This window comes from Echeneis naucrates, chromosome 17 (genome assembly GCF_900963305.1).
Source record: "Echeneis naucrates chromosome 17, fEcheNa1.1, whole genome shotgun sequence".
In the NCBI taxonomy this organism is placed as follows: Eukaryota; Metazoa; Chordata; class Actinopteri; order Carangiformes; family Echeneidae; genus Echeneis; species Echeneis naucrates.
This window is the reverse complement of record NC_042527.1, coordinates 7,321,230-7,334,429: the sequence shown is the minus strand read 5'-3', so window position 1 is coordinate 7,334,429 and position 13,200 is coordinate 7,321,230. Positions and strand designations below refer to the sequence as shown.

The following is a 13,200-nucleotide window of genomic DNA, read 5'->3' as shown; positions in this document are numbered from 1 at the left end:
TATTCATTTCCTTCATTCATCTCCTACTGCTTATCCATTTTCTAGTTGCGGGGGGTGCTGGAGCCAATCACAGGTCACTGGGCGAGGGCGGTGGACCTGTGATGGACTGGCGACCATCACAGGGCTCTGTGGTTTGGTGGGTTTTTCACACTCACACTCAGACTCTTTACTTTCACATGGATGTCTTTGGACATTGGGAGGAAACCCACACAAGCATGGGGAGAACATGCAAACTCTGCACCACAACTTCTTGTTGTGGGGCAACAATGTTAGCCACTATGCCACCATGGTGCCCCCCAACTGTATAAATGCTGCTAATTCTGTTGGTATTATTTCTCCAGTAAAAACAACCATCATCATCAATATTACATTGGTCATTAATCCACTGGTACAGGTTAGTAAAGTTAAATGCTAAGCTAAGAGTGACTTTGGTAAACATTAAAGATTTGCATATAAAATTGACATGCTGAGTGTATGCCATTTATAATGTAAATACAAACGACTTATCCATTGTTTTAAATCTAGTGTTATACAGATGTTTGGGAACCCATGAGCCACGTTTAATTTGGAAGTGTAAAAACGCGTAAGTAAATACAACCTGTGTTAAAATTGCAGTTTTTCTTCAAATATGAATGCACTGTTTGAACTTAAAAAAATATTTAGAAATAAAAGTTCATTGTAGCGTGTGCAAAAGCTCAAGGACCCCTCTACCTGTCACTGGACTGAGCAGGATGGAAACATAAATTGAGTTTAGTCAGCTGATAATAAAAACTCTGCACACCTCTGACCACCAAACTATTCACTGAGGAGCTGAAATGAAGCTAACTGATGCTACCAATCAGGCACCAACTATAAAAAGACTGTTAAGTGCTTCCAGCTTGCAGTTCCCACTGTTTCACAGTTAAAGGAAACTGCGGGAGGAAATCAAGTGAAAAAGCTCAGATAACACGGCACATTTGCTTTGGTGAAAGGCAACACAGAAATTATATATGACAGCCAAGGGGCTGCTTTGGACAAGGGAGTGGTGCTGCACTGTTCACCGTGCAGATGAAGTTTAAACATAGCTTTTTGGCCACAATCACAAAGGAACATGATTTGGTGGAAATACCCTGCTTTTGGGTGGCAGACAGTGACACAGGAAACACTGAACAGACTGCAGATGCGATATCACGCAGTCAGTCAGGATGATGACTCTAAAGAGGCTGCTTTCACTGCAGCACACTGGCCCAAAGCAAATGGCAAAATCCACTTGAAAAACTTTAGGAAAGCACCTTGGGGGCGCCTTGACCTGGACAGCAGAAATCTGTGTAGGTTTCCAAAACCTTTGTGGTGTATTCACATTTGGAAACATCTGATGTCTTCTGGCTGAAAACTTTATTTCATTTCCTCATGGGTGTCTGACTTTGCATACCACTGCATGTTGTATAAACAAAATGGACTCAGATGCTAAAGGTCAAAAGGTGACCTGACTTGACATGGAGCCTTCCATTAGCAATTAACTTTGAGCATACTTGTGCATTAACTTCAAAAGCTGCTTACATAGATTTTTGACATTTGGCTTCTTAAAAACCTTTTAAATATATTGTTTGTTCACCTGCTTTCCATTGAGCCACATTACGGCATTGGTCATTATTCTAGTTGGCTCACCATTTCTGCGGAGCCACATAATCAAAGCGTCCCTGGTTCGAATCTGGCCAGGGATCTATATCCTGCAGGGCATTCCCCTGTCTCTCCCTGATTTCTGTCGGCCTATCTGCTGGTTACTGACCAAAATGAAGGCATAAAAGCCAGGAAATTAAATAAAAAGACTTACCACCTGCAGGTGCGAGCCACGGGTAGTCTCTGGTCGTTATAATTCTATGACTACCCGAGGCAGGCTGCAGCCTTTATGATGCCTCATGAATTTTTTAATCTCGCTCCCTCTTTTCCTGAGGAATAATTCTCTGTCAAGGTCTGCTTTAATAATGAGAGACAGACCTATTTCAGATGGCAGAACAATTTCTCAGGATATGAAGATAGGAATATTTTGGCAATGCACTTCTTTGCTCAATAATTAATACCACTCTCATATGTGTGTACCAACTCCATACAATAAAAATGGTTGTTTACTCTGCGTCTGAAACCAACACTGAAGAGCAGTCTGTCTAATGACATTATTTTCATTCATTCATCTTCGCTTATCTGTTCCCAGTGGAGCCAATCCCAGCTCACACTGGGTGAGGGCGGAGTCACCCTGGACAGGTCACCAGTCCATCACAGGGCCAACACACAGAGACCGACAGCCACACACACTCACACTCAGACCTACGGACAATGATGTCATGGGAGGAAACCCACACAGAAAGACCCCAGGCCGGGAACCGAACCCATAAACTTCATACGGTGGGGCAACAGCACTTACCTCTACGCCGCTGTGCTGTGAAATGAAATATTAGCTCAACAGCCAAATTACAAACTCTTGGGTCTACAAAAGAATATTTCACACATCAATGGAGGAAATAATGGAAGGTGGCAACTTGCAGCATATATTTAATTGAATTCAACATCCAGTTAAATTAACTTAGCACAAACGGGAAATGAGATGTGGCTAATCTGACTCTGCCCAAAGGTACAAAGAAATCCTACCTCCCACCTACCATATGTACAGCAAAAATGTAACTACAACACGTACAGTATACCAGCTAGCTCATTGGCCAAACAAAGTTTGCCAGCTTTGCTTTGCTACTGGAAGCTAACTATGTTCACAATACGTTTTTTCCAGTAGGTTAGAATGAAGACATTTGATATTGTTGTTAAAGTCTTGGCAGGAAAGAGCATTACTTTATTTCCCAAACAGTCGAATCTGTGAATAAGCATGAACCTTCCCAAAACCTAAAGCTATATAGCTTTAGGTTTAGCTTTAGGCTATAGATATGTCATGATAAAAGCCACTGTTTCTGTCATGGTTATTGAGAGTCTACCACATCATTTTTTACATGCAGATTAAGGAAGCAGGTAAGGAAATGTTGCTGTAGGAGCAGCAGTTTCAATGAAAAATCTGAAAATTGCATTTTCAATGTTAGATTCAATCCAAACTTCGGGTTCTTCATAGTTATAGTTATAGTTATAGTTATAGTTATAGCAATAGTAATTGATTCTCTTTTTTTTCTGATCATAAAAGCAATTAAGCCTCTGCCATTTGCAATAACCACTCACTGTGTCAACTATATCCTGGCCTTTTATTTATTTATTTATTTTTTTTGTACAACATTATGTCTCCTTCAGTCATTAGCAGGTTCTCCTCTGCAGGAAAGTCAGCTCCAGTCAGTAGCAAAAGCTACTGACAAAACTGCTTTTACTGTGCATGCTGCCAGATAACTGCTGCTCTCAGCTGCCTTTGTGGGCCATAATTGAAACCATTTGTGGATCAGGTGGAATTCTGGGATTCTGGCTGCATCTCAGTATCCCAATGTGTTATTTTCTCTCCTTCTTTCCAGCAGCCAGCAAGACTGTTACATCAGCCTTCATTTCCCCCTTCTCTCTCTCTCTCCAACCCTTTCTCTTGCTCTCTTTTTTTCCTTTCCATTCCCAAAAGGTCCTACAGTGAAAGAGGTCAGCAACTTGCGGCACTAAATGCATCAACTTACAGTCAGAGTGGAATATTCCCTGAGACAGATGGTTTCATAATAACAAAAGAGGAACTTAGTAAGTAAGTACGTCATCTCCATGTTTTTCTCATATGTGAATATTTATGCCAGTGTCCACGTTGACTCTGAGGGAAGTTTGTGTTGGTTCAGCTCATATCACTAAATATCATATCAATAAAGAACAGATCTAAATACTTCAAATTTAAGTGGGGTAAGACGATGAAGCTTTATTTGCATTCTGTTCTTTGAATTTTAATCAGTTTTGCACATATTTACACTACAGTTGTTACAGCATAGTTAGTTAAGTTAAGTAAAGTTAGATCATGATCATGTCAGCTACAGATGAACTTTGGGCTCACACTTTCACTAAACTGGTATGACCAGTAAACTGGATTTAATAGATAATGCTCCTTCCACTTTTGCATGAAAAAAAAAACAATGCAATGCAGTCTTTACATCACGTGTGCCATGCAGTGACACCACATTTTTGGTGAGCATGCCACATAGTTGGGATAACGTCTTCCTGATTAATATTCCAAGTTAGCAGAGTGTGTTTATGGCATTGAGATCTTTTCAGTAAATACATTAAGGTAAATAGAATAGATAAAAAAGTAAGACTGCAGGTAGTATATTTTATGGCCGAAATGTATCATTATTTCTTTCTAAAGCACACCCTTCTCCATAATTTAAGTACACATTGTTTGTGCATGTTGTGAAACCTTTGACTGATCCTGTATATAAATATAACTCACAGGAATTGGTGGTATGAGAAAATGTAGATGAATTTGGATTTGTTTGATGTTTATGACGAGCTTTACCATTCAGCTCAGTAACTGATCAACAACCGTCCTCAAATTTGGTGTGCAGCCCCTTGAGAAGTGATGAAGATGAAGGCTGTGAAACTGATCACGCATCATGTCTTCTTCAGCCTGCTAGCTGCCACTGCAACAGCTCAAGTCAACCCAGGTAGATGTGTGTCTTTTGCATTCATGTCCCTGTTTCTCAGAACAGAGTTGGACGGCTGATAGACTTTGGATGGCGCTGAAAGGAACAGTTGATGATAGAGCCAGTGGAGTTTACTTCATAGTGTGTGATCAGACTCTGAGATACAAGCCAGTCCATGTAGATATGTCATACTTGAGCTTTAAATAATTTCTTTATATTCCTGGGGGATCGGCATGTTGACAAGATGGAGAAGGAAAGCAGTTTCAGGTGGGTGGGCTTAAAATGCAAGAATGTAATGTGTGTGCGTTCGTGAAAGTGTGCATATGTGGTTTACCTAATGGTCAGACAGCAAATATCCTCCAAACAGACAGACCTTTCACGAGCAGGGGACATTCAAAGCAAAAAATAAATAAATAAAAAAAAGGCTAGTTGTAGGTGACACACACACACTCTCTCTCTCTCTCCACACATGCACTTATTTGACTTTTCCACTCAGAATATTTTGACAGTAAAATGGCTTATTTGTTCCAGCGCTCTCTCTCTCTCTCTCTAAGCACACGTCAAGGAGTTCAGTGGGAAGGTGAATAAAACAGAGACGTCCCTTAATTACCAGGTAGTGTTGGCGAGAATAAACAGGAATATTCTGAAAGATGAAGTGAGACACTTTTTCTGCTCAGTCACCGAATCACGTAACACTCAAATGTAGCTCATGGTGTTGCATTAATCTTGCTTTGGAACACAACGATAAGGTGAGAAATTACACTTTAACAATTTAAGCTATTTAAGGTTTATCACGTTTCACGTGTGCAAATGAAAAGGGATGAAAAAAAAAACAAAAAACGAGCGGTAGGCAGCTCGGAGACCACTCCCTTCTCATTTTGCTTTGACTGGCACCTGAACAGCGATGCCTCTGTTTGACTTTAGAGGCCAGCAGGAAGGAGACCAGGGAAGGGAAGGGGCCAGCACCACTTCACCACACTACACTCACCTCTTCATATGCCGAAAACACACAATTAAGATAAACACTCACGTGGCCTGTAAAAGTGTCTGACAGTCACACATACAAACACAGAGACATAATTCAGAATGTGAGCAGCATGTTGAGTGGAAGTGATGCTTCGTGTGTTTGTAGAAATATGTCGCTATCCTCTTGGTATGACCGGTGGGCAGATCCAGGATGAGGATATCTCCGCCTCCAGTCAGTGGTCCGAGTCAACGGCAGCAAGATTTGGCAGGCATGCTTGGTCATTTATTATTTCTCTTTTTTATCTCAACTCTATGCCATTAAGATCTTGCAACACACTTAAAGCATTAGCAGACAGACTGCATGGAAAGTGACAATCTGTCATCATCTGTGGAGTTCTGCTCTGTTTTGCCCTGGTGGCCTTATTGTTCCTCTGTTTTGTTTTGTTTTTTTCCAAACTAAGCTATGCTTCGGCCTCATTATATCTTGCACGCATGAAAGATTTTTCTTCTCCAAAAAAGTCCTTCAGACTTGTGGTTTCAAACAGCATATGAGAACGCTTTTGCTCAAATCATATGACTTTGATGAGGAGATGACAACGGAGAAACCTCCTTAAATGAACCAAATGGACCTTTAGGTGGTAGTTTGGTCAGCTGCTCTTTTTAAAGTCAGGAATGAACTAAGTACAAATGCAATGTTATACTTAAAACAAGAGTCATTTTGGAAATACAGTCATTCTCCTTCTTGCCGTGGGTGATATCAAAACACACCTCACATCTGCTGGAGCCAGCAGTGCTGTGAAAACTTCAGTATAGATGAGAGTTTTATGAATTGGCTAAAGTTAATCAAATTACTATACATTATTATCTAATAATAGCACAGTTATAGTGCTGTTTCACAATGTCATCGCACATGCTTGGCACAGACTCGACTTTGACAACGGAGACGGTGATGGGGCCTGGTGCCCTGACATCATGTCGGAGCTGGACGGCGTCAAAGAGTATCTCCAGGTGGACCTGCGCACACTGCACTTCATAACGCTGGTGGGAACCCAAGGTCGCCATGCCGATGGAATGGGTAATGAGTTTGCCCAGCGCTACATGATCAAGTACAGCCGTGATGGCAGCAACTGGGTAGGCTGGCATGATAGGAAGGGGAGGCAGGTGAGCAGGACTACACATGACAGTGTACAATTACCTTTCCTGTTTTTGTGCCCTGCTCTCTTCTGTCACATCTGACTCTGTTTAGAAAAAAAATGCTTTGAGACCTGGTCAACTTTGTTTATTAGTTATGTATATTAATTTATTGAATTAAACATGCAATACATACATATATTAACAGGCCACTATTTTGAAGCTGTGCATTGAAAAAAAAAAAAGAGATTCAGCTTGTATCCTAAAAAATCCAGACAAAATGATTTTTTCAGTCCCTGCTTTATGGCAGCTTAACTTTTATTAGTGTGACATGAATTCACAGACTTTAGTTTATTGTGTCAGATTCATTGTAGCAAAGTTGAACACAATGGTGGAATGTAACTAAGTACATGGACTCAAGTCCTGAGTATTTCCATACTGGGCAGCTACAGAACATGGGATGAAAGAGAGCAGACCATCTGGAATAGGTGTGACATGCCGGTTTTATTACTGGCGGTGATAATGAGGACAAAGTGTGGGGGTCCAGAGGAGCATGTGTTTCTGCTGGAGACAATGGCATCAGAAAACAGGGGTCATTGCAAGAGACACAGCGAAGGAGGGAGTTGGTGGATGGAAAACAGGTGGCCATAATAAACAAAAGCATTGAGGCAAGAATTGAGACCTGGTATAATAAAAATATAATGCATTGGTGCAGATTTCATTTGCTGGTACTACAATAAAATATTAGCTATCTATTAATGGACTGGCAATTATCCACCTTTATATTGTTTGACCCTCTAAGGGACCATGTGTTGAGGTGATATTTTCTGTGAAGCACTTTTAATGTACTTATAATGGAGTGTTTCTTTTTTTCTTCTACTATGATGAAAAATCTGTATACCTGCACTAGCTCTAGTGATGAATGCTATAGAAAGGGGCTTGAAAAAAGGAGCCTAATCTTTTTAGCAATTGTACCAAAATTAATGGGAAATGTTAAATTAAATCCATGAGATAGAGAGCACCTTGGTGGTTTAATAATTTATTTGGCCATTATATATTTATGCTGATAAAATGCTCTGCATGACAATTTTTGTCATTAAGTAAGCTCCATCCATGACCTTCCTCTCCTCTGCCAGGTCATTGAGGGGAACAGGAATGCATATGATGTGGTGCTGAAGGATCTGGAGCCTCCCATCATAGCTCGTTTTGTCCGCTTCATGCCTGTGACAGACCACTCCATGATCGTGTGTATGAGAGTTGAGCTCTACGGCTGCGAATGGCTGGGTTAGTTGTTTGTTTTATTTACCCAGCAAATTGTTTTTGCCCAGCAACATTTTACCATGTGTGTTCTATATGTGCTGCAACAAGTTCACCAAGAACATACATCCTAACTGTCAACCTTCGGCCTGTCTCTTTTAGATGGTCTGGTGTCTTACAGTATTCCTGATGGACACCAAATGATCTATAGAGGCCTGGATGTCTACTTTAATGATTCTGTGTATGACGGTGCATCAGCTGAAAGGTTTGGATTTTACTGCTGCTTCCAAAAAGACAAATGTTTACTGGGGTCATTTGTTTCATCCATATGCTCCTGCAAGATTATATGTTTTTTTTTTTATTTGATAATCCTTTCACCTATCTTTTTAGACTGACCAAGGGTCTGGGCCAGCTAACAGATGGCACTTGGGGTCTGGACGATTTCCTCCACAGCCCCATCTACAGCATGTCACCGGGTTACGACTATGTGGGCTGGAGCAACAAGAGCTTCCCCAAAGGCTACGTGGAAATGATCTTTGAGTTCGACCATGTCCGAAACTTCACCTCCATGAAGGTAAAAAGCAGGGGGGAAAAACTTTTTGTGAAGTTCAGCTCAATACTGAATGAAGGGGGAAAAAAATTTGCTGAGCCAACACTATGCTGATTGGAGCTGTGCTGGGCCATACTGGCCAAGTACCCATATCCTCACACTGCTTCAAATTTTATTGGTACATAAAGTTTGTATAATGATGCAAAATTGCACAGCTGCATGAAAATGACATTGTCAGTATAATTAGCCTATTTCTCATGAGTAAGTGCCATGGCCAGCCTTCGGGGAGGGAAGATTTGTATTTTTCTGCGCCAGCACAGTGAGACTGATTAGTTGTCCTGCTCTTACATCATCATCCTCTTCAGAATGTTCACTTTGATCACCTCGCAGGTACAGAACAAACATGTTCCCTGCACATTTCATCAAGATAGTAGCGTGATTTGTGACATGCATGTTTTATGCTTTTCATCTCACCTCCACAGGTGCACTGTAATAACATGTTCAGCCGAGGGGTGAGGATGTTCAGACAGGCCACATGTTACTTCCGGTCAGGACCAGACTGGGAGGCTGATCCGGTGACTCTTAGGCCAACTGTTGACCGTGTGAGCCAAATCGCCCGTTTTGTCACTGTGCCCCTTGGGGACCGCACAGCTAGTCTCATCAAATGCCGATTCCACTTTAGCGACCTCTGGATGCTGTTCAGTGAGGTGGCCTTCCAGTCAGGTAAAAACGGGGTAAGGTGTGGGTGTGTGGGAGAAACTTTTAGTGAAGCCAGCAGTTCATCGTACTGTAGGTTCTTCCTGCCTGCACCAGCTTATTATTCCTAAGGTTTGTTTCCCTTCACTTCATTCTTTCATTTACAGGTTCAGCAGTGTACAACACATCTCTGACTCCTCGCAAACACGGACACCCTACAAACACACTGCCAGGTCAGCAGCTCAGATGAGTGTTTTTGTCCTGGAGCAGTGGTGAAGTGACAGCCAGGCAAAGGAAAAGAATGTTGATGAGAGCACAGGTTTGACAATTAGCTGCTGTGTGGTAAACAAAACATGGGCCAATTATCCGATCTTCAGGCAGCTACAAACATAATTAGTATATAATAGGCTTTCCTATGATCTTTGAAGGAGCTCACTCATTAATAATTTTTATTAAGTTAGCTCAGTGTCATTCATCTCACAGGGGTGTGTTAGGAGTTATTTCGGTGTTCAGATACAGGTCATTGCTCATTGTAAATTGTGTTTTTTGGCTAAACATTGCCCCCTGGTGACAGCATCAAACATTACATAATGCCGTGAGGCTCAATGTCCGTCTTAATGTGGCTGTGATGAAGCATGAAGGGGATTAGTCAATGAGAATGTAATTATTCCAGATATGCTATAACAGATGAACTGCGATAGATTGAATCAAATCACTTCCAACTCCTTTGTCATCTTTTATAGGGGATGATCCCACCCATAAAGTGGATGACAGCAACACCAGGATCCTGATTGGCTGCTTGGTGGCCATCATAGCCATTCTACTAACCATCATAGTCATCATCCTGTGGCGACAGGTGTGGCAAAAGATGCTGGAGAAGGTGAGAAGACAGTGTGGGAGGATTTCTTTGTTTTTGTTTTTTTGTTTAGTGCTGTTTAGTATTTTTGAAAGGAGAGAGGAGTATGAATAATTTGGCAATTATACTGGAGATGACATAAGAAGATAAGACTGAATGGAAGCGTGTGATCATGGTGGGCGTAAGAGAAATTAGATTTAGTATTTCTTAATTTTAAAGGTGGCGTTTCACTGAAACGTGTGGCAGTCAATACAAGGCCTGCAAAAATTGCTAGCAGCACCCTAATATATACTGCTACTAATCCAGAAGTTTCCCAGATCTGATGATTCATTTACATATTTGGCATTAATATACTATATTATTTGGTTTAAATTGGGGATTTGATACCTTTAAACTTTGCATGGCTATAGTTGGGTATAGTTGTTTTGTTTTGTTGTTTTCTTTCAGGCATCTCGCCGCATGCTGGACGATGAACTCACAGCCCATCTTGCCATCCAGACCCAGGCCTTCTCCCTGAACCACTCTTCTCTGTCCTCTGAGGGGGGCTCCACCTCCAACTCCACCTATGAGCGGATCTTCCCCCTCTGTGCTGACTACCAGGAGCCCTCGCGCCTCATCCGGAAGCTGCCTGAGTTTGCTCAGTCCACTGAGCACCTTGGTAAGATGGCAATAGAACCAAGAAATAGATCCTGTGGAGGTTTTCAAGTAAGAGCGGCTAAAGTGTGTGAATTGGTGTCTTCAGGATCATGTACCTCATCCAGAGCCCTTGCTGTTGGTGCTTCAGACAGTGCGCCCCATTATGCAGAGGCAGACATCATCAGCTTGCAGGAGTCTTCCGACAGCAGCACTTACTCCATCACAGCCGTCAACATGAATCTCTTTGCTGGCACTGATTCATCCATGAAAGAGTTCCCCAGACACAAGCTCACCTTCAAAGAGAAACTGGGAGAGGGACAGTTTGGAGAAGTACATTCAGTTTTTTTGTTCTAACGTTTGTTTTAGAAATTTCAATGGAAATGTTTATTAGATTTATTGGTTCTCTGCTCTCATTGCAGCAGTGTTATTGTTCTTTGCAGCTCTTAATGTTTTTTTTACATCTTTAAAGCTGATTGATAGAGGTTGCGCTGCGGTAAAGGCACTGATGTGTACAAAGCTGTCACTACAGTTCATGCTGACAAGTAGTCAGCACTTAGCGTTATTAAGCCAAGTTGAATAGATGGTTTCCAAGTGTACTGACAAAGTGTGATTTTGTACAGGTGCACTTATGTGAGGCTGAGGGCATGCAGGACTTTTTAGATGAGGTTTTGTCTATAGAGGGGAACAATGAGTCACCTCTGCTTGTTGCTGTTAAAACACTGCGGGAAGACGCCAACAAGAACGCAAGGTAAAAAGAACAGTAAGACAAGGTTGTTGTGTTTATTACCAAAACTGCGAATTTGCTTCCATTCGTTGTGTCCACTGTGCTACAGGAATGACTTCTTGAAGGAGATCCGAATCATGTCTCGTCTGAGGGACCCCAACATTGTGCGTCTGCTGGCGGTGTGTGTGGACACTGACCCACTGTGTATGATCACTGAGTACATGGAAAACGGAGACCTGAACCAGTTCCTGTGCATCCTCAGACTCAAGGAGACTGCTGAAGTAGACAAGACAGAACAAGAGGAGAAGGAGGGGAAGGGTATAGTCAGGTAGGCTCATATCTTACCAACTCAACTTCTCAACTTCTAATGAATATCAGGGATATAATATCCAGAGCCAACAAGATAACTCTATTTTTTTTTTCTGTCTACTCTACTCTCAGTTACAGTAAACTGATTGAGATGGCTGTGCAGATTGCATCTGGCATGAAGTACTTGTCTTCCCTCAACTTTGTTCACCGCGACCTAGCCACCCGCAACTGCCTGGTGGGGAAGAACTACACAATAAAGATAGCTGACTTTGGCATGAGTCGAAATCTGTACAGAGGGGACTACTACAGGATTCAAGGCCGGGCCATACTACCAATTCGCTGGATGTCCTGGGAGAGCATTCTCCTGGTGAGGGCCGTGCTGGACCTGTGATATCTGCTATAAGTAGCCTGATTATTAATGCCGATGCTGTATCTATTATACTGATTAAAAGTGTACCACCCTAATGCCACCAAACAGTCCAGCATGAAGTTATCTGTCTCCTCAGGGTAAGTTCACCATGGCCAGTGATGTGTGGGCGTTCGGTGTAACGCTGTGGGAGATTCTGACTCTCTGTAAAGAGCAACCCTATTCCCATCTCTCTGACGAGCAGGTCATCGAAAACACAGGCGAGTTCTTTAGGGACCAGGGAAAGCAGGTGAGCATCACAAAGGCTTAGATTACCCCGATTCCAACGTACATTTTTTGGGGAGGTCTTGCTTTGCTGTCTTGTTTTTAAACAAGACTACTCCTCTCAGCCTCTTTAATCTAAATCCATCATTAATGCTTTGCCTCCTGCTCCAAGGTGTACCTGCCAAAGCCACCATGTTGTCCTGAGAGAGTCTACACAGATTTGATGCTGAGCTGCTGGAGGAGGAATGCTAAGCAGAGGCCAAGCTTTCAGGAGATGCACACTCAGCTGATGGAGAGTCTTGTGTAGCAGATGGGACATGTAATTCCTGTCTGCCATGCACTCTATGGTTTCATCTTTTCAGTGTTGATTTGTTTGAGGTTCATTTGGAGTCCAAAACCACCCGTTAAATGTTTCCATTTGTGTGTTTACCCCAACAATGTTGTAAATAATAGGATGTGACAGGTTATACACTTGAACAGAGCCTTTTGTTGTAGATATAATGAACTATTAGCACTATTCATTCTGTGTATTTACACCTTTGTGTATTTATTAAATTCTTTTCGTTTCCTATGCTATGTGTATTTATAGAGCGCTCTAAGGTAATCATAGGCTTGGAGACTTAAATTTAATTGTATTTTACATTTATAAAATAATGTCAGTACAATTATTTGACACATTTTTTTCAGATTCCACTTTTTTCTTTGAAATATCATCATAAACAAATGGCACAATGGTTTTAACTGACTGAGACTGTTTAACTATACAGAAGCGCCTTTGCGGTTTTATAAAGAATAAATTAGAGTGAAAACGGGAACATTTGTTATACCTGTCAAGAAACAGAGCCTTGTAAATAAAGAAAATCGAGTATTTGC

General features: G+C 41.7%; 1 protein-coding gene across 6 annotated transcripts; it reads left to right on the top strand.

Annotated features, from left to right (window-relative positions):
* The first annotated feature begins 308 nt into the window (after positions 1-308).
* LOC115057350 (discoidin domain-containing receptor 2-like) lies at positions 309-13,197 on the top strand. 6 transcript variants are annotated; one of them, XM_029524418.1, is made up of 17 exons: positions 309-340; positions 4,555-4,592; positions 5,704-5,806; positions 6,461-6,698; positions 7,805-7,952; positions 8,088-8,190; positions 8,316-8,499; positions 8,958-9,198; positions 9,339-9,362; positions 9,882-10,051; positions 10,475-10,724; positions 10,812-10,993; positions 11,284-11,411; positions 11,497-11,637; positions 11,766-12,063; positions 12,203-12,352; positions 12,500-13,197. In XM_029524418.1, exons 1-17 carry the CDS (start codon positions 309-311, stop codon positions 12,632-12,634), a joined length of 2,565 nt encoding a protein of 854 aa, XP_029380278.1. In that variant the 3' UTR covers positions 12,635-13,197. The 6 variants fall into 6 exon arrangements, with proteins under 6 accessions (XP_029380278.1, XP_029380274.1, XP_029380273.1 ...); XM_029524414.1 differs by lacking the exon at positions 309-340 and adding an exon at positions 3,575-3,692 and having other exon boundaries at positions 4,494-4,592; positions 9,339-9,404; positions 9,915-10,051; ... (2 more) ...; positions 11,497-11,715; positions 11,829-12,063; XM_029524413.1 differs by lacking the exon at positions 309-340 and adding an exon at positions 3,583-3,688 and having other exon boundaries at positions 4,494-4,592; positions 9,339-9,404; positions 9,915-10,051; ... (2 more) ...; positions 11,497-11,715; positions 11,829-12,063.
* Positions 13,198-13,200: the final 3 nt, after the last annotated feature.